This window comes from Candoia aspera, chromosome 3 (genome assembly GCF_035149785.1).
Source record: "Candoia aspera isolate rCanAsp1 chromosome 3, rCanAsp1.hap2, whole genome shotgun sequence".
NCBI classification, from domain to species: Eukaryota; Metazoa; Chordata; class Lepidosauria; order Squamata; family Boidae; genus Candoia; species Candoia aspera.
Genome location: NC_086155.1, coordinates 101,469,987 through 101,495,001, shown reverse-complemented (window position 1 = coordinate 101,495,001; position 25,015 = coordinate 101,469,987). Strand labels below are relative to the sequence as shown.

The 25,015-nt window shown below is 37.1% G+C and overlaps 1 protein-coding gene across 1 annotated transcript in view; it reads left to right on the top strand.

Annotated features, from left to right (window-relative positions):
• Positions 1 to 24,748, top strand: part of C3H1orf21 (chromosome 3 C1orf21 homolog) — an 89,331-nt gene extending 64,583 nt beyond the window's left edge. The window contains exons 3-5 of the mRNA XM_063298428.1: positions 2,704 to 2,780; positions 12,816 to 12,876; positions 23,956 to 24,748. Of these exons, the coding sequence (XP_063154498.1) occupies positions 2,704 to 2,780; positions 12,816 to 12,876; positions 23,956 to 23,994 (177 nt within the window). The 3' untranslated portion in view covers positions 23,995 to 24,748. The remainder of the gene's footprint in view (positions 1 to 2,703; positions 2,781 to 12,815; positions 12,877 to 23,955) is intronic.
• The last annotated feature ends 267 nt before the right edge of the window (positions 24,749 to 25,015 follow it).

Below are 25,015 nucleotides of genomic sequence, written 5' to 3'. Positions count from 1 at the left end.
AATCTGTGTACTTTACCAAAGTATCAGGAAAAGTCTTTTACTAGGAAAAGAGGAAAATGAACTTGCTTGAAAACTCAAGTCCCATGATTTTTTTTCCAGAAAATATTGGCCAAAGGTTGTTATTCCTGTGGTAGTGTAGAACAATAGATAGTTGGCAAAAACCCAGTGAGCCTGCAAAGAAAGAACTTAAAAAGTCAGATCAGGAAAGGATATGTTATTATGGCTTGAGAGAAAAACCCTGTAGTGTCAATCTCTGTTAGTTCATTAAGTCTGTTCAGAAAGGAAAAGCCCTCAGTACTGAGAGGAGTACACTTAATGCATACGTGCCTAGCATACCCAGTATTTCAAATGTGGCTTAGAGTTATCAAATTAAGCTGATCAGGTCAAGTCAGGCCAGTGGGGCTCATATCTGTTAAGATGCCAGTTCTGAACCTCACTGACCTGGCCTCATCCAGAAACTTTGGTACGGTCCTATACATTCACATTCTCTTCTCTCTCTTTTGTAAAGGTACAATAAACCGTTTAAGCCTTTTCTAGACTGTCAGACTCCAGATCGGTTGATTTTGTAACTCCTGGATTTACAGTGTGTCTGGGGAGCACCCACTTGTGGACTCATTTTTATTCATGCTGTTCTTTCCTGATTATTATTAATCCTACTGAATTCAAGATGGAAAATAAAGTCTTGGCTGTTTGCTGCTAAGCCCGCAGTTTAAATTTAGTTCCACTTAGTTACTAATGTACTTTTGTTAAGCCTGTCTGTCGAATCCTCTGAATAAGTGACTGCATGTGGTAGTTATAAACACAAAGATTTAATTCAAACATCACACTAGACCATGCTAATCATAGTTTAGAATGTAAACCATGAATTTCTGTCTCATAAAAGCACCTGAGAAGAAATTGTATGTCAATTCAGACGTTGCATGAATTCACGGCAGAACCCATGCATTGCAGTCTCTTTTGAAACTAGATTTTTGTTCCGATTCAGATTTCTGAATTAGTGACAAACAATGTCATTGTTGTTGATTATTATTAACCATGGTTTGGCTTGAGTGGAATGCAAGACAAGTGAACTGTATACAGCTAGATTTTCTGCCTCCTGGATCTAATCATGATTTGTAGCTGCACTGATATTAAATGTGGTTAGATCTAACCAGATTTTCTGTTTAACTCAAGATTTGAAATCATGGTCTAATTTTAAAGGAGTAAATTCTTACAAGCATTTACTGTCCCAGTTATTGGCTGCGGGTGGGAAATTGCATCCTCCATCCTTAGTTCTTTAGTATCAGTCTAGCAGTGCTCTCCCAGTTGGGGAACAATGCCAATAAAATCACGGCCAAATTTACACATACTTTTCCCTTTTGTTTGTTCCCAACAACTGTAAGTCCACATGAGAATGGTGGAGTATGCATTTCAGAGAGATGGTATGGATCAAAGGAGATAACAAAGAACAAAACAAGTATTATGGCTGTGTGGAACTAGATGCTGATTTTAAAACGCTCGCTTTGCAGATTCCTGTCATAGTGCCTCTTTCAATATCATTACCACTCACTTCCCACCTCTGTTCACTTGACAATACTGTCTACTTCTCATGTTTGCAGGCAAAAAAAAAAGCCCAGAAAGGACTATCCCAAGTGCCCTGGGATCAAGAGAACCTAACAGATGGGTTGCACTTGGCACCATTTATTCTGAGGCTTTATATTGTGCTGCTGAAGAATGAGTGGAAAGGTCTGGCAAGACTGATAGCTTTGAATGAAAGTCCATTCATATTGTTGCTTATCTGTCCCTTAGTCTCTTATTTGCAACATATGATTTTGCAGCCCTAAGAAATGTCAGGCATTAACAGAGAGCTTACCATTAGAATTATCTCACTGGCTGCAGAATTATTCCTTTATGGCTTCCCTATTCAGCTTCTAACTCCAGGTAGTCAAGAAGCTTTGGGGGTGGAGAGTGTTTGTGGGATGAAAAGTAGTAAGAACTTAAGTGATCCAAATGGTTGAGATTCCAGCTGGTTCTCACTGAGTGGTAAATCATTAGTATGGTAGAGATTCATTGACTCGATGCCACAGCAGAAAGGACAGATGTGTCTTGATATTAAAACATTAAATTATGGAAGTAAGAGTTCCAGTCAACATGGCTTCTAGATACCCTAGGTCTTTTTATGCAATACTGTGCTTTTGTCTTCATGAGGGAGCACTCCATTATTCAAGCTCCTGTGTAGTTTTGGATCATGTTCCTCAATAAATAAATGAACCAATATAATGTTTTTGAATCATTTGTTGAATTGGGTTCTCTTTTATCTAGTTTTAGGATTTGTGTGGAGAACAGATCTTGTTTTTCTGCATATTTATGCAGGAATATTGAAAATTCAAAAGGGTTCACAAACTTTTAAGGGTTCACACCACTGTGTATATGTGTGATAGGTGTGTTATTGTACAAGCATGTACTATTCAAACTTTTTTTAGATTCTGTGAAAGAGAGAATAAGCTTAACACAATACTTTGAAAAGGGTGTTCAAACAGTATGTTGATCTGTGACTGGTTTGTCACAGCTTAGCATTGTAAAACGTGCACTCTTTCATTTTTAAACTGTTATATTTACACATGAACTCTTCATTATTCAGTTGACATCTGATGGCAAATAAAGATACCTTATTGGAAAAGAAAACTCATCGATTTGTGAATATGTGTCTGTTTTTTTCCCCAGGAAAAAAGTGCCAGTTCGCATGTAAAACTTAAGGCTAATAAAGAGCTTCCCGGATTAGTACATCAACCTAGAGCAAAGTAAGTCCTCTTCTGTTTTGTTAAATTTAATTTCCTTTCCTTGGCCCTTTTCCTAAATATGAGCTATTTTTTTATATTCTTGATTATTGGCTTTAATAGTAGAATGTTATGCCTGCTAACCAAATTATTTTATATTATTTTAAGGTTGGCCTTTCGATGCTTGGAATGATTATTTTGTTTTATTGTCATTCTATAATTTATAGTGGCCACTTTTATAAAAAGTTAAAAGACAAAAACAAAAAATAGTATTTGAGATCCATAATTGGCAAACCCAAAGCCATGGTTTAAAATGGATATAAATTGTGGTTTCTGGTCACTGTGGATTGGGAACATTGTACTTATCCAAAAGGAAGATTACTCTGTATGTAAGATGATCCTTACAAAAAAGGAGTAGAGGATGAAGAAAGGAATGAATCAATGAATGTGTGTTATGTGTATGTGTATATATATGCACTACCAAACATCTTATGTAATATTCAGCTTCCTTACCATATGAATCTAGGATTGCCAGTTCCAGCTGAAACTAATCCTGGAGATTCCCCCCTAAAAAAAACCAAATCTGTGAAGGTGACATACTTGTATATGGATATGGATAGGTATGTAGGTAGGTGAATTGATATACAAACCTGCAGAAGCCACACTTCAAAAAAGGGTAGGCCATGACAAAAAATAAATGTAGGTTAATTGAATTAATATCTACTTAAGTTTAAAATGGCTGTAAAATAAGATGCCCTGTTTATAAAATTGATTACTCCAATTATCTTTACCATTCTCTCTCTCACACAACTCACACTCTCACACATGCAAGTACACACATACTCCATGAAAAAGAGCAAAGAAGATGAAGAAAAATAATAAATAGGATGGCACTGAGAAAAGGGGAATGTGTTACTGTGCCAGAAAAGTAAGGGAAAGGGGGAAAATTAACCTGGATAGAGATACGGTGAACTGTATTTAATAAGTGATGCTTATTTTCATTGATTCAGCTTTAGAAGATATTATAACTAGAGGTGCAGAAGAGGTGGAAAACATGATGGAATCAGCTCTAAATCCAGGTTTATGTTAGTAAGCTTAGACCATGGTTTGTATTCTAAACTATGATTCATAATAGTTCATGCTAAAGCTGAGTTAAACCATAGTGTTAGGACTTACAATCTGCTTGAAAAGGTGGCTTTTCAAATTCTAGGTATTAAATATAGTATCAGGGTCAGAAGCTTGGTGGATTAAATAATTTGTCACAGCTTCTAGAAACCTCAAAGGACATTCCAGTGTTTTTAGGATGATTAGAGAGGTGTTCTACCTCTTACGTGTGTTCACATTTCCAGCAAATCCTACTGCTCTGCTCAGATACTGGTTTACATACTTATAAAAGACTAGGCCCTAGATAATGAAGTTCCTAGGCTGTCATCAGAAAGATAATCTTGACTATTGTCCATATGGATATATTGGACTTCCATAATTTATAGTCTACATGACCAAAGCCTGGGAATTATGGGAATTCAGATTTCACACATTTGCAAAATACTAATTTGGAGAAGGCTGTATTTCATGAGAAAAGTTTTATCTATGAAGATGACTCAAGTCAGCAGTCTTTAGACTCTCTTTAAATTAATTAATGTTTAAAAAACCTCTACCTCAATCAGGTGTTTATATCGCCTGTTACTATTACTTGTAATGGTGCCGATGGTCACCACCATATCTAAGGCATGCTTTCTATTACAGTAGAAGTCAAAGGTTTTAGAGGGGCCAACACTTAATACTTAAACTGTAACTGGACAGTTGGTGTAACTTTCTAAGAAGCTTGCTTTGCTTATGATTTGTGACTTTAGGATATTCAGATTTTCTGTGTGCAAAGTATATTATTAAAATTCACTGATCTTAAATTTTGGGAGGATTATTTTGGATGATCTCCAGTCCTAAAGAAGAATAAAATGAGCTGAAAAATCAGCATATACCCTTTCTCCTTCTCAGATTTTGTTCTTTAAAGAAAAGAACAGAATAGCATAGCTAGTTACAAGTATGTATAAATACAGACAATGGTAGATGTATCACTAGATATATCTATCCTGCTTTGGGGACTGCCAGACATTTGCATTGGTATATGATGCTTGTATTTTGCTTCCATGCATAAGCTTCCAGCATGCTTCAATTCAGATCACAATTTATATATTTATTTGTTGCTAAAATTTCTAGGGCACTCTACTCCCAGTGACTCAGAGGAGCGTATAAAGGAAAAAGTTGTTGCATGTTTAATAATCTATATATAATTTGTTTGGGACATGGGGGCCCTGTGTAGTCTTTATGCCTGCAAATAGATGTCAGAAGACCTGATTGGGAGAAAAGCTAATCTGAACCAATTAGTCCTTCACTTTAACAGGTGGATGATAAAATATATGTTTTAAAAACTCATGCATCCTTGCTGCAGACCAAAATGAGTAGGGGTGAAATTTGTAGACTTCTTGTTTTGCATTTTGAGAAAGGTGGGGGTGAGTGAAGAATATCACCAAACCCTTTAAAAATCCCACCTCCTCAAAAATTAAAACAAAACTAGGCCAATATTCCTAGCTTTTAAGGGAATTAAGGGGCAAAATTGGTGTCTTAAGCCAGAAATATCAGTACTGCCCACCCTGAAGTCCCAATGAGATTGGTTTTATAGGGCAGGAAGTTATAGTGAAGCCCCTAGACTGAAAAAGTGTGTTTATCCTTTTTAAAGGTGTTTGTACTATATAGAATCCTTGTTTAGTTCCATCACTTCGAAAAAGTTTGGAGCTTTTGCCCTTAGCAGTTTGATTTGGTGATTTTTGTACACTCCAAATTTATAGTTTTTGTCTGCACCTGAATGGATTTTCTTAGGTGTGCTTATCTCTGATTCAAAACATGATTATATAAGAGAAAACTCTTGTAGAAAGACAGGAGGAACAAAAATGGGGGAGAACGTCTCAAGTGCCAGTGAGAAAAACTTTTATTGCATAAAAACCCAATGCATTTCAGAAAAGTTTTTGTCAAGATTTGGAAGATTCCCCTTCAGACCTATTCATGTGAACTGCCCTGTTATCCAAAGCAGTAGTCAAAACAGAGACCTTCCTTTCAACTCCCTTGAGTTTTCTGAAATCACAGTCAGGTACATCCTGCCCATTCTGTTTTTTTTATAAAGAATTTTATTACGTTTGAAACAAAGATAAGAACTACAAAAAAACTAAAAACTAAAAAAACTTTAAAAAGTGTGAAACACAAGAAAAAAGAGTTTTGTGGATTACTTAAAGAAGTGACTTCTAACTTTCAACAAGAATATACAGCAATTTCCATAATCAATCCCTTACTCTATATCAAACAAAAATCACATTATTTCTATAAATCCTTCCATTAGCACATATACAAATCACTAATGTAATTGCTCCTTCCCCTTATATAAAAAAAGAATGGATGTGTGTGTGTGTGTGTGTATCAACTTCCCTCCCCCAAAAAACATTTGTCTCCTTCCTACCACTATTCTATATATTTCTGTCCACTCTAATAAAAATCAAGTTACAAAAACATATAAATTGTCTACTTTTATAATTAATAAGACTACTACAGTCTTAACCCTATTAAACCTAAAAACCAAGCAATTTATTATTATACCTTATAGATACCTTATAAATCTTGCAAATCAAACAAACCTTAAAAGAAGTCCAGTAAATTTTAATCCAAATCATTAAACAGAAATGAAATCATAATAACCTCATTATCAACATTATCAATCCAATTACAGATTCTTAATTTTTTACCCCACTTCAAAGTATAGCAAGGTATTAACATATCTCCCTATTACACATAAGGCATTTTTCTTGCAAAAATCAAACAGCCCAACTGCCCCCCTTAACAACTCAGACTTCTCAGCAAAAAACCTCCCACAAAACAAATTCTCTTCTCTCCCATAACATTCCTTCAGAAAGCCATAACAATCCCCCAGGAAAAACAACTCTATCTGTAATCTGCAGCTCAGACTGTCGCTTTAACCCCTTCAGCACCAAAATGTAGTCTTCACCTGACATTATTTCAATCTCACTGACAGTTGAAACAGCTCCATCTTTGCCAAAATCTTCATCTTCCTCCGTAACATCTTCAGCCAGATGACGCACTTTAGAGATATCTTCCCCAGTGTCCCAAATATTCTGCAGGATAGCTTGACAGCACTCTGAAAAGATCTCTTTGAAAGTCTGGTTAAGCTCACAACGAAACTATGTAAATCTTCTGTGAAATCCTCCATATTTCAGGCAGTCGATTATGGCGCCCACTAGATACTTGACTACCACAGATAGGAGTTAATTAGTTAATCGAAAAGTTGCAAATGAAATTGGCACAAGAGAAAGTGCACTCACAAGCAGGTCCCAGAGAAAGTGAACAGAAAGGTGAAGATTCAAAATGGCAAATCCAACATGTAGAGAAATATTCAATCTTTCAAATTCAGTACAAAAATGATAGCAGGAAGGCAATTATTTATTCTCAGTTCTCCTTAATCTTTAAATGGGAAAACAAGCCAAAACTTTGAAAAAATTTAGAAATTAAATCCAGAAATAACGATAAGCACCAAGAGACTCTGCTTCTTCTTACTGTAGAAAGCCTTTCTTGGGGTACTTAAAAAAAATATAAATTGGGTGGTTTAGAAATGGGGTGGGTCAACCTAATGTTCCTTTAAGGCTACAAACGTGGCTTGGAAACGGTGACGTCCCTGCCTCCCATTGTGTCTTACCAGATCATTGCGAACTGTTTGCAATTCTCTGGCTGCAAGATGGCGTTCAGGAGAGCAGATGGGGTGATTCCGAGCTTTTTCTTTACTCATCAAAAAGCTCTGGGCTCCAGGAAAAAGCCTGACCGAGCCCGCCAAAAAAGTGCGCGTTGTCAGTTCTGCCCGCGGAGCCTGTGGACACAGCTGCTCAGTTGGCCATGTTCCCACCGGAAGTCCTACCCATTCTGTTTTTGAAGGACCCGTCTTTCCTGATTTTGGTTACTTCTGTGCCATCCTGTTCTTCAAGGATGGATCATGGTCCAAAGAACAAGATCTGTACCCCTCCTTGGAACACCCCAAGATAATATTGAGGCAAAGTATTACATGCATTGGCCTTCCACTCCATATTGTTCTTGAATTCTGCTGCTTAATCATGCCACGTGGCAGAAAACCTTTGCAAACATGGTTTTCTTGTCCTCTGGATTAATTCATTCTCCAAGAAGTTTCTTCAAGGCAAATGTCACATTCAAGTTCCAGCCTGCCGTGACCATCATCCCCTCTCAGTTGAGACCATTTACATTCAGACTTTTTCCACTTCTGCTTTGCTACAGGAGCTGCTCCGTCATTTTGCTGGAGCTTGTAATAATTCTCTGAACCTGATGGTTATGCCCATGATGCTTCCTCGGTATGTTTGACATTACCATATGATGCCTAGGTTGGAGTCCATGTACAATTTCTCCTTTAGAAGACATCCATTCCTACAGTGAGCAGATTTATAGGATAGCAGAGAGTCCTGCTCTTGACTTCAACAGTTTTCACAGGCAGTAGAGGACTAAGTATATCGGTTACTTCAAAATACTACTGCTCCTCAGGTATTGAAATGTTTGAGACAGCAAGTTCTCCTGAGTCAAGCCAGCTCCTATGCCTTCAACTTACCACATTGAGGATATTTATAGATAGAGAAGGAAAGATTCCATTTCTTATTTTAACATCCTCTGCCTAGTTCTGTAATAGTGGAGGCATCACAGTCAGGCTCCCATGATCAACAATATTCTGTACCCACAGATGAGGCAGAAAATTGGATTGTCATGGGCACAGGTTATTCTCTGTGAGGACACTTTCCCTCCATGTTGCCAACTTTCAACCTTGCATGACAATGTCTCATTTTTTGTGGCCAAAGGTAACACATTCCTATCTCATTTGCCAGAGGACCAGAGGTAGACACTTCCATTTTTTTCAAACAGAAGCAGCACATTTTGCAAAGCAGGAATTAAACACTTGGCAGCCTTAGTTACACTGTATTCATCATTCAGCATTGCCATAACTGGCTCATCTCCACTGGACTGACACTGGAGGCTAAGTCTTACACTGTGGGTCTTCCCTTCAATAAAAATAGAATATTCAGTAACCAGATTTACAAGACCCTGAATGCAGTGCCAAAGCTCTGTAAACTATCCCACAGATGCAGGCAGCATCAACCCTACTTCTTCCCCTCCCATTACTGATCTTGGTTCAACCAAACACCAGTATCTCCAGTGGACTACTTTCTTGCTGCTTTTCTTAAGTACTGTAGTGTACCTGAGGAGGATGACAGGCTTAGACTTTTGCCTTTTCATGTTTTTTTAAGATAATACTATTTCTTCCTCTCTTGCAAAAAGGAAAGAGGTGTGTATATTTTCACGTATCCATAATCTCCTATCATCTCTCCTTTCATTATACTATGTGTTCCATTTGGCCTCTCTACAATCCCAAGAGTTTATTTTTTGTCTAAATTGATAACATTTCTTGTTGCATTCTTCTGGCTTCAAAGTACCATTTTGTTCCTTTACCTAAACAACTGATTCCTAGTTATGTACTTGTGTTCTGAGCTATCTTACCACATAGCTTAAGTCCTTTTGATCAGTGGAGTCACTTTGCTATTCTTGCAATGGCTGTATGTGCTTCAGGGCTTTGTATGCAAAATTTCCTTCATAGCAAAACTCAGAGCCTTCATCATTCTCCATGCAGTGGCTGCAACTTCAGTTGTTTGCTTTGTCTTTCTTTGGAGGTGTCCCCAACAGGATGGTGCCTCTGCACTACTTTCCCTAGTGACCTCCTCCTACAAAATTCCACCCTGTATCAATTCATCCACTGGAAACTGATTTCAGACAAACTCATTGGAGGTGCTCCATTTATGCCTTCTTTCCCAATGCATGTGCATGCCCTTACTACCAGTTCCTCTGTGTCTAGATAGTCCCTTTTCATCCAAGGTGTTTGGTCTGGTATGAAGCATCATGAAACATTCATGAACTCTTCACAATTTGGAAGGCACGCACAGCCTACCAAGGTTGTCTTCATAGCCTGTTCAGGTTATATGGGGCAGTTCTACAGTAGTCTAGTACATGAAGAAGGTGGCATGAAGTCTGCCCCTCTTTTGTACTGTTATAGATTTGGCGTTGGTATATCTCTCATTCCATCTTCATCCTAGCAATCCATGTGCCTGGAAGTGACAACATCTTCTCTGACCCACTCAGCCTTATCTAAAAAAAGCCAGCCACAAATAGAACTTCAGTCTGTAAGTGGTGAAATGTTATTTCTGTATAGCCTTTGTTATTTCAGAATTTTATTTTTAATATTTATTTTATTTATTTCTTCATATAACTTTTCCCTTCAAATTGTAAAATGGAATTATTTAATGGTGAAAATATAATGAACTCCTAGTAGCAGCATTGAGTAAATATTTAGCATCATAAATTTATTGCTTAACTTTTTTAGACATATAACCCTTGTTAGTGATTACATAATTAATCTTCCTAAATTAAAGCCTTTGCTTTGTATAGAAATCTTGATTGGGATTGGCACCTAGAGTGTTCAGCAGCAGTTTTGAATTTCAAATGCTAGGTTGATGTTGCCTCGAATGACAACGGAGGATGAGCAAGCTGTCTCATCAGCATTCTGGCTGCATCTCTCATACTCGGTATGTCAAACAGGGCATCAGCTGTTGAAATTGCCACATCCCCTTTTATAAATGGCATAACATAATCATTTCTCCACATTTGTATGTGGCTTTATCAGACATACAAGGAGAGAAGTTAGGGCATGTGTCTGCATGACTGAATTGGTTACCTAAGTTGTTATGTTCCTGAAACATGTCTGCTTCTTGAAAAAGATAAATAACCTCAGAACTAATTCAAAATACTGCTGAACTTTTTTGCATTGATCCCACATGGAGAAACCTGGAAAGCAAATGGCAGAGATACTGTGGAGATGACAGAAAAGCTGCTGGCTGTCAGCCTCATTCACAGTACTCCATTGTGATCTCTCTGCATTACTCAAAAAAATGATAATTCAGAATGTTTTCTAGCTGAGATTTTTGGTGAAAGATAGAGCTCCTCTTAATCCCTGTGAATGTTTGAAGAGGCATTTCACACCCTCTCCCCTTTTTGATCATTCTTGTGGATGCCTCTTCCTCGGTGTTGTCTGAACTTCCATATTTCTTTACTTTCCCACTCCCAACACCACCACCACCTCTGTATTCCACCCTTTGTGTAACTGGCTAATGGCCTCATTTACACTAACTGTTCTCCATAGAAATCATTACAGATGTACATTATATTTTGAGAAGGAAGCTCAAGTTGGTTTAACTTCTGTGATCAACCACCTTTCTTCCTGGATGGTCTTGAAAATGAAGTCTTGTCTTTTGCTTTTGAAATGTGTTCTCTACCATGCCACTACATAAAATTCTGAAATGTGTAGTTCTAACTTTTGATTAAAAAAACAAGAATAAGTAAAAATAGGCAAGCAAGCCTTGGCATCACATATAGTTTTTTCCCCTATTTTTTTTAAAAAAGCATCCTTCACTCTTTTCTACATAGCTGGCAATAGTTGTTTCCCACTTACGTTTTTTTAAACATGTAATTCCCTGGTTTTAAAAAAGCTTGATTTCCAATGTATTTAACATGAGGTTTCCCTGTTTAAAAAACCTTGGTATTCCCATTCTGTATTTTGACAGTACACAATCTCACTCTGAATGCTTGTACATCAAGAGAAGACACCTTTAGGAAATGGGTTCTGGAGATAAAGAATTACCAAGTTTTCTATTATTTTATTCTGTATTACTAGTATTTCCATTAGCAATCTCAGTTGATGCATGCCAACAGAATTGTAGTAAAAATGAAAGCCACAGAGGAATAAGAAATATTAGAGGCAAAAAAAAAGCGGGTGGGGGGGAAACAGACGCAAAATAGAAGTAGGCCACTTCTACTTTCTGAGTGGTCCTCTGCAATCTACATTTGAATATTTTAATCTAGAGTTCATTTTTTCCCAGATCCCAATATTCTATTTTAAAAAAACACATCTAAAAGTTTCTGTAATTTAACAATGTATGTATACACGCGATGTTCAGAACACAGCCTCTGAGTCTCCTGTGGATCCTGGCTTTGTAAAATTATCTGGCCTTATTCTGTATGTTCCATTTTTATGATGTCTTACGTCCTGAACCTTTCAAATGCACTGACAACACTATAACAGTAAAATTCTTTACAGACTATTAATGCTAGATTTCCAGCCCTGCCTACTTCTGTGAAACAAAGTCTCACCAATTTGGGCCTTTCAGCACTGGGTTGTTAGTGGAAGCGTATTATTTGACTTTGTCTGGAGAGAACTGTGGGTGGTGGCAAAGAACCTTGGTCTGGAAATGTCAGTATATATTAGAGTATAAATTAGAGGCTTCTGATGAGTTTAATGTAAAGAGTTATTGTGCTACATCTAACTCCATAGAAGGACCTTTGAGGGTAAAACTAAATCATGCCAACTTTGCTCTGCATACCTGCAGTTGGTTCTGTGCCTTACTTTGTGAAAATTTTGTTTTCAGCACAGGCACTTATAATGACTAAATTATTCTGAATTGGGAGAGGCAGTTCTTACTGAAATCCATAGTTCCCAGCTCTTGATTCATTGAAATTAAGACTTTCCTGATTGCTTGCTTTCTAAAAAGCAGGTCAAGAAACAAAACTACCTCTGACCTCCTATAATTCAAATATTGGGCACTTTTCTATTGGGGGTCATTCCCCCGTTCTTGTCATGTTAGTGAGATGCATACTCTGTTTCCAGGTCTGCATATTGCAGCTTTTTGCATATGCTGAAACATACAAAGGCATCCCCACTCAAATAATTTTCCCTCTTCCCAATCTTTTGGAAGCTTTGATACAGAAATGATGTTTGATCAGAGCTGATGATGTCTGCTCTTTTTCTGAAAATGGCAGGTTAGAGATTGAGACAGGAGCCACACTGTCCCAGTAAACTACATCACTTGAAAACCCCTCTGAAATGGTTCTTTCTGTTTTCAGCATGCACATTTCTGAAAGCCAACAAGAATTCTTCAGAATGCTGGATGAGAAAATTGAAAAGGTAAGAGGAACTAAGAAAATAGTTAATATATTATTGTACTTGGACTGTAATACAGTTGTTTGTATATCATCCTGAAGTGCAAAATAGAATGGTGGTGACATCAAAATATATAAAATATATAAATGTAACAACTGTGGAATCTGTTAAAAGTTGAGGATCCATCTGGGATTTATCACTGATCTAGCAAGTTTCCATTTTGTAATACTGTAGGTTCTATAGTTTCACTCACTGAAGTTAGATCAGTCTTAGTAGTTTGTTGCAAGGAGAACAAATGTATGGCTGCTGAATCAATCTTCTATCAGTGGCTGTCATATAAATGGAATGTGAAAACTTAACCTTAAAAAAACTTCCTTTGAGGAGACTGTCCATATTGACTAGAGGCAACTCTGAAAGCCAAGACAATACAAAGGCAATCTGTAGGTAGCATGGACAGATTTCTCAGGTGTCAAGAATGGGGTTTTTCAGACTGGGTTACGCAAGGACTTAAATGGATTTCCTAAGGGGGAAAAGAACTCTGCAAAGGACTGAGTGGAGGGAGGGAGGCCTAGTCCCTTGCAGAGTGGGTTTTTTCCCCTTAGTTACTAAGGTACAGCAGAAAGAGTGGGGCTTGTCAAATGACATTCAGAAGCCCCACCCTCTTGATCAGGTGTTCTGGATTTTTTTTTTTAAACAAATTCCACTGCCTGAAAAAGTTTGAAAACCCATGGCCTAGAACAGTAAGCTAGTCTGATGACCCAAGAGCTTTTACAGGAATTTTAAGAATTATTATTTACCCTGCCTTGACATAATGGTGTATAGAAGCTTTTTTGATTGCTGTGATAGTTCATCTTGTAGTTATCTCTTTTGGTCAGAGTCCTGCCAAATGGCTCAGCAAGTGCAGTTTTGTCTCTTTTTTTCCTTTTGATGATTTTTGGTTTTTAACTGAAATGAGTATTTTTTTAAAAAAAAAAGTCTGAGAACACTTAACCTTCATCCCAGATAGAAGTATTATCCTTACCTTAGGTAACAAAATTACTGCTCTCCATAAGAAAATAACTGAAAATTATTCTTTGACATCAGCAGGTACAAATTAACTTTTATCTTCAAAACTGAAATGTTTGATTAAATGCACAAGGGGGAGGTGGGAAATTTGGTCATTCAAGAAACTTAAGGAAGCACTCTTTATAGATGTTATATGTTTCTCCATTAACACAGTCGATATATTCAGTCATATGAATAAATCATAGTTCAGCTCTTTGAATTTAAATGTAGGTTTCTGCATGATCCTTCCTCCAGCAAAACTGCACAAGGAGTTTGGGAACATGTTTCTCTTTTTAGATTAAGTATATTTTAACATATAGTTTGACTCCTCAGTTGAGGTATATCCTGGCTGTAGTTAATGAAGACAAATTTCAGCTTTTTTTCTCCCTGCTTTGGAATAAATAGTAGCAAAATTCAACACCAAGAGTCTTCTAACGGAGGAATAAAATGTATGCAGTTAAAAGCAGAGTTTCTATAGGTTTATGTCAACACTGAATAACTAGTCACAGATTTCAGTGGATCCTTCTATTAACCCAAACAATTTTATTGCAGATGCCTGTACTATTAATAAACACATTGGTTAAATGAAACATCTGGACACACTGCTTTTATTTCGCGTATATTGTAACTGTAACATTTGAACTGTAATACATTGAAGGTTTTTGTAATGGTAGTGATTCCCCAAGCAGTGATTGCTTAACTTGTCTAGACAACACAAGAAGAATAGACGGTGGAAAGAATTTGGTGAACTGTATCAGTAGTAGTCAGGCACACAGCCTGGACGGGGGAAGAGGAGTACGAGGGCTTGAAAAAAATGCAGGAAAATTGATGTGGGAAAACGAAAGGTTTTTACCTAGCTTGAAGATGCACACTTTAAAAAAAAAAAAAAGCTGCCAACCTTTTGCTCTAGACCTCTATTGGTGGCAAATCTGCAGTAAATTGCATCATGTGCTCCAGTATATTATTAGGGAGGATGGGATACAAATGGAATAAGCAAGCATGTTCAAGTTAATATTTGATATAACATTTTTTGAAAGGCATTGGCTACATAGGAACAGCACATCGGTCTTTGTGTATGGTCTCTGATTTCAGTAGTCTTAAATGACCTAATCCTGTTAGGTTGAGATTACGATGTTTAGCTGATTATAGCTGCCCTCCTTACATTTTCAAAAACTGTAATGCAAATGGCAAAAAAATGTAGGAATCAACTTCCTCTGTTTTTTCAGTATGTTAAAGGAGGAATGAGAATGAGAAAAGCTGTTTACTCTCCATTAGGAGAAAAGGTCCATGGTAAATACTTTCTCTTTCATTCCCTGTTACTCTAATGTATCAGGATCAAATTATAATTTTCTTTGTGCATGCACACAAATTAATAACTACTAATAAAAATTCCCTATATAAATTAAAATTGCCCTTGCTTGAACAATAAAATGCATGTGCTACTGGAATTTCTAGACTTTACTGTGAGTCTCTGTATCAGTATATATGTACCTATTGAAAGCAGGGAGTGACTTTTTCTTGGCACAGTATATAAACCATCCTTTATATTAACAAAGTAAATGAGAGTGCTATCCATTTCCTTGAATTGTTTCAAAGAAGTAGTTTATTAGCAGAGGAATCATAGAAGGAGCCCAACCTTTTGCTTTCACTTCTTGGCCGAATATAACCATGCTGGTCATTTCTAGTACATTTAAAATTATTTCCTCCCCAGGGTTAAGAATTCACTTCTCAAGGCATGATTTTTCCATTTAATCTGCCACAAACCAGGATACCTGTCTCCTACATTTCAAATTGTGCTGACCCGAAGAGATTAGTAGAGGACAATTTGTAACTGACTCCATTCTGTTGTTTGTTTCCTTAGAAAAGCGCCAGACCCTTCAATCTTAGTTCAAAGGTGGTGCTTGTTTTTGTCCACAATTCTTTCATTTTCCTAAAATCTGTCAATAGAACAGAGTAGTTGGAGTTCCTTAAGAATTTGAAGTAGCAATAATGTGTGTAGGATAGAGCCACAAAATTGGGCTTCTTCGCCTGAAGAGCTGATTCACAATTGGAACTGTAAGACAGGAATGTTAAAATGTTGGCTTAATATTGGTTATTGCTAATGCTTCTTCAGAACCACATAATGAGGTTTTGCAATGAGGAAAGTCATGCTGGTGTCAGTGAACACTATTCAGACAAAGCCTATTTAGCCAACTTAGTTGCTTTTGTAAAAAGGGTTCTATAGCTCCTGTGGAATGTCTCTTCAATAAAATATTATGAGAGATTGTTTAGATCCTGCTCCTGATGAAGTCAAAGCATGTTCAAAATATTTGGAGCACTTAATTCCTGAATAAGCCACAGAAGGTGCTATGGGTTTGTTCTACTATAAATCAACACTATCTTGCGATGCAGCTTAATGTTGTAACTTTTGTTTCTCATGCTATAAGAATATAGGCACAGCTGGCACTGTGTTTCATATGCTCAGACAAAATGGCATTGAGTTAGCTTCCATAAAAATATAATAAACTTCTCCAGTCCTACACTTAAACAGACTAGCTGCTTTTGAATGATCTGAATTCAGATTTCAATGCCTAGCTGGAGATACTTGTTAACATCCTGATAGGTGATATGTCATATTAGGCTTGAAAACAATGTATGTGTATGGAAAAGAAGCAGGCATATGAGATACAGTGCTGCTTGTGAGAACTGCCTAACCAGAGTATGATGAAGGGAATCAATGTGCAAGGGCGGTGACAGCATGCACTTTACAAGTCTCAGGCTTACACGGTCTGTCTCTAATTTCACTACTCAGTTCATTAACTTTTTTTTTATTGCGTTTGGCTCCTGTCAGATTTAGTTAATTCTTCAGATTCCTTTGCTTTTCCCTTTTCTGTGGCAAAGGAAGTGGGACACAGTATTGTGGCAGAATATTGGCATCCTGAACTTTCATGTGATCCTTCTGGTAATATATAAACTAAGTAATGGGCTAAATAGTTAAGAAGGAAATGAGAGAAGCCACAATAATCAAGGAAATTGGTAAGGTATTAGGGAACATTTTCCAAGCTTAAAGGTTTATTTAAATAGGACGTATCAAGCATGCCCAAATTTATAAAAGCAGATTTGTGGTAGAGAATTGAGAATTTATCATGACATCAACCAGGGCTAAGGAATAAGTCCTGGGAGAAAATTAAGGGACATGTGGCAGACAGGCAAGTAATTAGCTTGACCTTAGAAATCAATGCATGAGTATTATCTTAAACAATGGATATGAGATACATGCAAACAAAGAGACAAAAATATTGAGGATCCTTGGAGAGTCACCATAGGCAATAATTCCCTAAAGTGAATAAATTAGATCCCCAAAAAGCAACATTGTAGCTTGCGGTTTGATACAGAAGACAGGCTACTCCACTGTGTGGCAAAGTCAGATAATAAAAGTTGAGTGCTACTAAGGGGAGCAAAGTAGGAAGCAAACCTGATTGTCAGGAATCCTCCTTCCAGTTTAAATTAATAAACTTCAAGTCAATTGTACTCCATGTTAATCATGAAGACGATACATGGATTTTCCATCTCCATATTCCATTAAAATATTTCAGAAAAGATATAAGTTGAATAGTGGGATGTTTGAAATCCAATTCAAATGTTGGGGGAGTCACATTTTAGGTTTAGCAGAAGGGCCAGATTGACTCCTGTATACCCACCCAGAGCTGAATGACAGAACAAAGCCTCTGTATTTTCCCTTGTATGAATAGTGGAAGAGGGTTTGGCAGAGCTGTTGAGCCCAGTTTTCTTCAGGTGTCACCTAGCTGCATTAGAACTACAATTCCCAGGCTTCCTGAGGGCTAAAATGTCAGGACAACAATGATCTGCTGAAGCACGTGATGAGGAGATTTTGTCAAAGCCTAACCCAGTTACACTGCAGAAGACAGCATTAGCAGCCACTCCTTGTATCTCCGTTTCAGAGAAAATCCTGGTGTGAGGTATAATAAGTATGGTGGAGGGGTATCCTGGGAGGAAGATCTGGGGGCAGAGTTGGCTCCAAAACTTCCAGGTGTTAATCATGACTCCAAATGATTGTGTAACTGGATGTGAAAGTGGTACAACCCTCCTGGATTCTACTGATCACCTATAAAGAATGGAGTTTGGGAGATTAAAACAGCATTTTGTGGAGATGGGGGCTTGGAATAATTTTTTGCCCTTCCCCCATGGCTTTCTTTGTGATGCCGGGGCTTAGTTCCGGTAGGCTGCAAAGCCATTTTTACTCATGTGGGTGGACTCTTCATGTCTCTGTTCATTTCTTTTCAAGAAATGAAAATTGATCGTCTGAGTATGTGCTTGCATATGCTTTCACCTACATTCTTCTAAAGGGCATCATGAAAACAGAAGACCAACTGAAGTCAAGAGTTTCTGTGGTAGGGAGCCACTTTAATCCCTTGGGTAACCGTTCATCAAAAAAGCTACTGTGTCTTTGCAGTTCCCTTTGCTATTATTAAAGTGAAAATGTTTGACACAATTAGTTTCACCACACCAGGCCACCGAGCCTCTTCGGTTGCTTCCTTTGAATGGCAGTCAGAAAAAGGAATCACATTGTTAAAGGCTGGAGCAGCAGAAGGCACTGTGCTTTTCTGCTGTCTGAACTTCACCCTGCGGAGCTATGATACAGCCATGTAGGAGAATAATTTATCTTACAAATTTTCTGTATTCCTGTGGTGTCAGTTTGTTTATGAATGCATCATTTTAAAACAATAAAGCAGCTAATAAAAGGATATTGTGCAGAACAGACAGAATGTTGCCGGAATATGAGCATGATCATCATTAATCGTTAAAAATGAGAAAGAAGAGCGGAAGCAAAACAGGCAGCATGCTGGGTTAAACTCAAATTCATCCTTCTCTGTATTCTGTTGTGGGGACATATTTGGTGTAATCATGCTTCTGTTTACATGCACATAACCTTTGTTTATTTGTATTTTAAGAGGCATAATTCAGAAATAGAAATGGTTAAAGATGACGGGAATCAGAATATCTGTGTCAGAAATTGCCTGGATTTTCGGTTCTTTAAAAATAATTTTAAAATATATATTTAGTGCCTCAAGCAACAGGGAGGGAAGCATTAGAATCTCTAAATTCTGATGGTTTAGAACCCTTTACATTCTTAAAAATTATTAAGGACCCCAAAGAGCTTTGGTCTATGTGAGTTATATCTATCAATATTTACTATATTAGAAATTAAAACTAAGAAATTTTAAAATATTTGACTTCGCAGACCCCCTGAAAAGGTCTTGGGGACCTCCAGGGGTCTCTGGACCAACTTTGAGAACCACTGGTTCAGAAGAATTTGGATTTACTTACTTGATTTATTTGTATAAAATAACAAATAAATAAAGTTAGTTATACCCATCTTTGAAAGAGTTCAGGTTGCATACACATAGTATTCTCTTCCATTTTATTTTTGTATCAGCGGTATAAGATAGGTTAAGCTGAGAGATAGTCAATAAGTCAACAGGGAGAATCAAGTATTAAAGGTTGGACTAATGTTGAAATATTAAATAGATAGTATTTATTCACTGTTATTATAGGAGTTTATATATATAAAACTCAACAGAGCAGTAGTCTCAAAGGTGTCTAATACTGTGAGTTCCACCATATTAGTCACGCCACTTAGAAAATATACCATGACTTGCCTCCAACTACAAAGCTTAATCTAATTTGCATTTCAGTCTAAAACAATTGACAGAATGTGCACATCACTTCCATAGACCTGGCCAGAATTTAGAAATATTTCATGACTCATCTATAATTTAGTCTACAATGTTCCTATCCTAATGTGATTCAATGACAAAGAAGCCCCAATCCTTAAATAGTCTTTATTTCAAAGAAAGAAGCATGAAATGAGTTGCATTTGGCCACATACTGCATTGTTTTCCTGTTATTAATAAGAATCTCCACCACTTCTGCCACCATCATTTCATTCTCTTGTGTTGATTACATCTTTTCCTCTTGCAATTATAGTTAGGGTTCTAACACTAAGGAATATAATGCTACCCTGCCGAAGTAAAAATCATCAAGTTGATTAAAACACACAGCATGAACTTAAGCTGAATTTTGAAGCTAAAAGAAGTACTGAGTTTTAGCAGGGATGATTATTCACATGGCATACAACAGTATTAGGTTCTGTATTCCCTGTTCATATCTTATAGAAGTAGAAACCTTTTTGCCTAGACCTAGATAGATTTTCTCACAAATGTCCTTATCTCCCCTCCCTCCTACCCCCAATTTCTGCATTCTCCAAAGGAAGATTTTACTTGCTTCAAAGTGCAAGGAATAGTGATTTTACTTATTTCAAAGTGCAAACCTATCCACATAGAATGGTAATTTGCTGTCCAGATTTTTTTTCCTCTTCTCCCTGTCTGGCAATTTGATTAAAATATTTTTTTATTCTCTTGCTTATACTGTGAATTAAAGGCTAAGACTGAATTCAAATTGCCACATGGATAATGTGTAATTTAAACACACCAGTATTAAAGCCTATATGGCAGTGACCTATATTCAAATGCAGGCTTTTTACTTGAGTTAATTTGTTCAATCATGATCTCTTTTTCTCATTGCTTTGAGAAAGGAGCTGTGCTGAAGAGCTGCCTGCCATTCTTCAGGAAGACGTGGGCTGTATCCCTGGTTTCTTAACCAATGTTTGCATGTTCTCTTTCATTCCTTTCCCTTTTTCAAGTCTGTTGCTGCCTACACAGAGTCATCAGAAAGCTGACAAGATGCTTAAAAACTAGAGCAAGAGGTTGAGCTGAATTTCAAGTTAACTATTATCTAAGGTGCAAAAACCCTTTAGTGATTGGCTGAAGAAGGCAGGGTTCTCATCCTCCCACCTGAGCTGCTAGCTCATAGGATTGATTGATTGATTGATTGATTTAGCAATTGCATATGGCCACCCATCTTAATCAAATAATTCTGGGCAGCTAACAGTGCATAAACACACACATACACAAATAATCAACTCCAATAATAACAGCTCAGAGCAAAACACACAGTCTGGGCTCTACTAACATCCTGGCCCTAAAGCCAGTGGGATCTGGATATTGCTTCCTTTTCCTGCAGATTTCCATTCCAAATGATGTTGTCTAGATTGTTGCAGATGCTGGGAAAGCCTTTAGCCCAGGAGAGGTCAAAAAAGTCACACACCAAGCATTTCTATAAAAATAATGTATTTACAGAAAGCAAAAACAAAAGCAAAACATTTAAAGGACTTAACCCCCTTTGGAGCAAGCCTTACTCGCTACATATCGGCAGTGAGAAAAAAAAGGAAGTGAGAAAACAAGTCCGGGCAGGTCCTCCCCCCAGGCTATTTTGCATGAAGCACGTGAGAGGAGACAATCAAATGCAACCCCTTCACCTGGCCAAATGATTAGGTATAAAAGTAGCTTAATCTGTTAGTAGGAAAACCTCAACATAGATGTCCTAGTTGCCATCTTAGTTAGGAATAATGGACTTTAATGAAATAATGAAATGTAATAGTCCTTTGGGAAAGTTTGAGAATATTTATTTCTCTAATCCTTGAAGGAAATAAGTATATGATGTTTCTTAACCATATATGCATCAGTAATTTCAGTTTGGGATTGACACCAAAATAGCTTTGGTGCCTTGAAGGGTGATCTAGGCTGAGGATAAGCAAGAAGAAGGTATCTAAATAAGTCTTCTGGGCCATGCCCACTGTCCTAATTAATCCTTTCTGGATTAGTTAGCCTTTGATAGGAAAGGAGCTACTTCAGTGAATGTTTCCAGTAACATGGGACTATTGCTCTATATCTTATACTATGTTGTGCAATAGAGCTCTATCTTATCCCCACTGCCATTTTTCTTAATGCATACAGGCAACCAAGTAAAGTCATGAAAATTTGAAATGAGTCATCAATAAATTAATAACGTACTCAATTTCTGCTTTTCATGTGAGTCTGATGAAACCAGAAATGGTTGGCTCAAGCATATAAATTGCAGTTTAATCTGGACAAAGCAAAACATGTTGATGATGAGTACCGTGACTGACTTAGGAGGTAATGTTAGAGTTTTCTGGTTAGAGTAGATTGTGTTTTCTGCTTGAAGGGTGCTCTTATATCTTACTTTCTCTTTGGAGATCTAAATAGAACCAGTTTGGTCTTGCGGTTAAGGTGCTGGGCTAGAAACCAGGAGACTGAGAATTCTAGTCCTGCCTTAGGCATGAAAGCCAGCTGGGTGACCTTGGGCCAGTCACTCTCTCTCAGCCCAACTCACTTCACAGGGTTGTTGTTGTGGGGAAAAGAGGAGGAGGGAGGAGTATTAGGTATGTTTGCCACCTTGAGTTATTTACAAAAATAATAAAGGGATAAAAATAAATTTTAAAAAATTTTCCAGAACAGATTACAGTTGAAGGTCCATATTTATGGGGATTACATGTCAATACTTTGAAAATGTGAAATTCCATGAAAATATGTACTCTCATCCAAATAGCCCCAGATGTTTTCTACATATGCATAAACACTTACACATATGCCTAAAATCAAGTTGGAGTAACCTAAGACATACACAAACATCACACAAAGGTCACAAACCATCCTACTCAGATGACACTTAATGTGAGACTAAAGATGTGTGTGTCCCACCATCACTCAGAGTGAATGCAGCAAGCAGCAGCCATATTTTTAGTATAACAACTTTCACAACCGCCACCATGAAAACACAAATCCACCAACATAAATCTTGCGATTATGGAGACCCAACTGTTTACCTTCTTCCAGTTTGGATGATCCTGCTGTGATCCCGCTTTAACATGAGATCGTTATGCCATGGTTACTTACACATAGATTCTTGTAACACATTGCCTATGGAATTGCTTTAGAAGATTACTCAAATTCTCTTATATTATCCTCATATAATCAAATGTGGGATGGGGTTGTGAGATAACAATTATGTAAGTACTGTAATTATATACTCCTAACCTTTAAGTTACAGGAGCTGTCATGCAAATTTACAGTAATTTTGAACCCATTAAGTTTATGAAGTTAAGCTTGGATTAAGTAGGAAATAAGAGCTTTCCAAAGAAGTTTATGCAATCATATAGAGTTCAGTCTGATGTGCAACAATCTGGTTTATCAAAAGGCATACATATGTAATATATGGTGTCTAAATTCAGCACATAGCACATATCCACTTTTACAAATTGGCATTATGAGACGTAAATGGGATAGCTGAAAACACAAACATAAGGAGCAAAAATCCAGAAGGTAAACCAGTCTACAGGGTGGCTTTTATTTATCAGCCTATTTATTTACAACACTACTGTATATGCAGTTAAGAAATACTAAGTATACATAGATATGTACATGCATATAATAGGATAAGATACTGGAATACTATGTCTGCATGTACACCCAACACACACACACACATTGTAGAAAACATTTATCTATTCTATGACACTTTGTATTTTTCCAAAGCTTCATTTTTAATTTGCAAAAGAACTGAGGTCCAGACAAGGGATGTACAAAGTGATGGCCCTCCAGCAACTTCTGTCCTGTTCTGTGATGTTGGGCTTTTCCTTTATTTGGGAACCAGCACATCAGCAGGGCATTACACTATAAGACATTGGAAGACATGCTGATGCAGTATGTCCCTTGATGTATTACTGCAAGTACAAAGAAACATACTGTTGCATTTCTAAGTTGCTGCAAGTAAAAGTTACATACTGCATTTTTTAATTATTTCCTCATTAGGGAGTGCAGTATTAGCATGATAAGTGGTACCTGACCATTCAGTTTTCTTGAACAACAGGAGATGATTGCCTATTACTGAAAGATTATAGAGGGATTCACAGCAAGAAGTACCCAGTTTACAATGTTTTTGTAGAAGTGGGAGGTGGCTAATGTTTCCTGCCTTGAATTTTGTGAAGTATTCTAAAACAAAGTATTAATCAAATGTCTATACATCAAAACGATAGTGGGGGCTGTCACTCTATGTCTTTGATATTCTCTCTGTGTATAGTCTTCTTGTATGATTTTAGTGTAATTTTTTTTAAAAAAATCTCTTTATTTTCTTCTAAAGGGCCGTGATTACTGTTCAGAAGAGGAGGATATCACATAGTGCCAGTTCTGCCAATCGAAACAGGAATGCTCCTGTGTAAATAGATTACAGTTCAATCCAGATCTTTTGGGGGAGTCTTCTCAAGTGAACAGCACTACATAACAAACAGTTATTTCCACATTGTATGCTCCATTCAGTTACAGTGTTTTCTTAATGACCATACAATGAACGTTGTTAAAAGAAAGAAGAACAGCTTCTATGGAACTGCCTTTGCTGCTGCTAACTGAAACCTGTTGCGAGTTTTCATTTCCTTGTGTCCAGGAACACCACAGACTTTTGACCTAAACATCTAAAAGACACGGTAGATTTCACTTGGGCTGTTAGCCTGTTTTCTATTGGCTGAGGTGGTGGTGTACAAAATCTTCCATAACTAAGCAGTTAAATCTTCCAGTTCACCGTATTGCATCAGCCCACACCCAAGTGGGGCATGGAGTTCTTGTTAATACTGACAGTATAGAGCTTTGGAAATGGGATGCTTTGCCATGATCAACCTTGTTTTCTGCTAGGAAGAAGTTATCAATTAAAAAGCATGTTGTCATACAAATACTGGATATGGTGATACAGGAGCAGAAATCTGTATTTTTTTTTTAAAAAAAAACCAACAGTTTATTTTATTAACCATTTCAATCAAGGAATATACTTGCAGTATTGGCTTTGCTGACCGCAGATGGAAATTGTGATCACAATCAGTTTGAATCCCTCTCTCTCTCTCTCTTTTTTTTTAAGAAAATAAACATTTTACTGTTTTTAGGTATTCTTGTCTTATACCCATTCATACAGCCCAGTGTGTTAAGAATAATTGGGAAAAGGGAGGTGGTAAAGGAGACTTTTAGAAAGATGATTGGGAAAGGATATTATTTTCAAATGCTGTGTGCCAATTTGAGATGTCTGTAGAGTTTATTTTTCCATAATATAAAAAATTGATACTCTGTCTTCTCAAAGGCAGATGTAATATTTTTAACAAATATTGTCATGAGTAAAAATGATCCTAAGGTTAAAAAAAACCTTTTGCATTTATTTT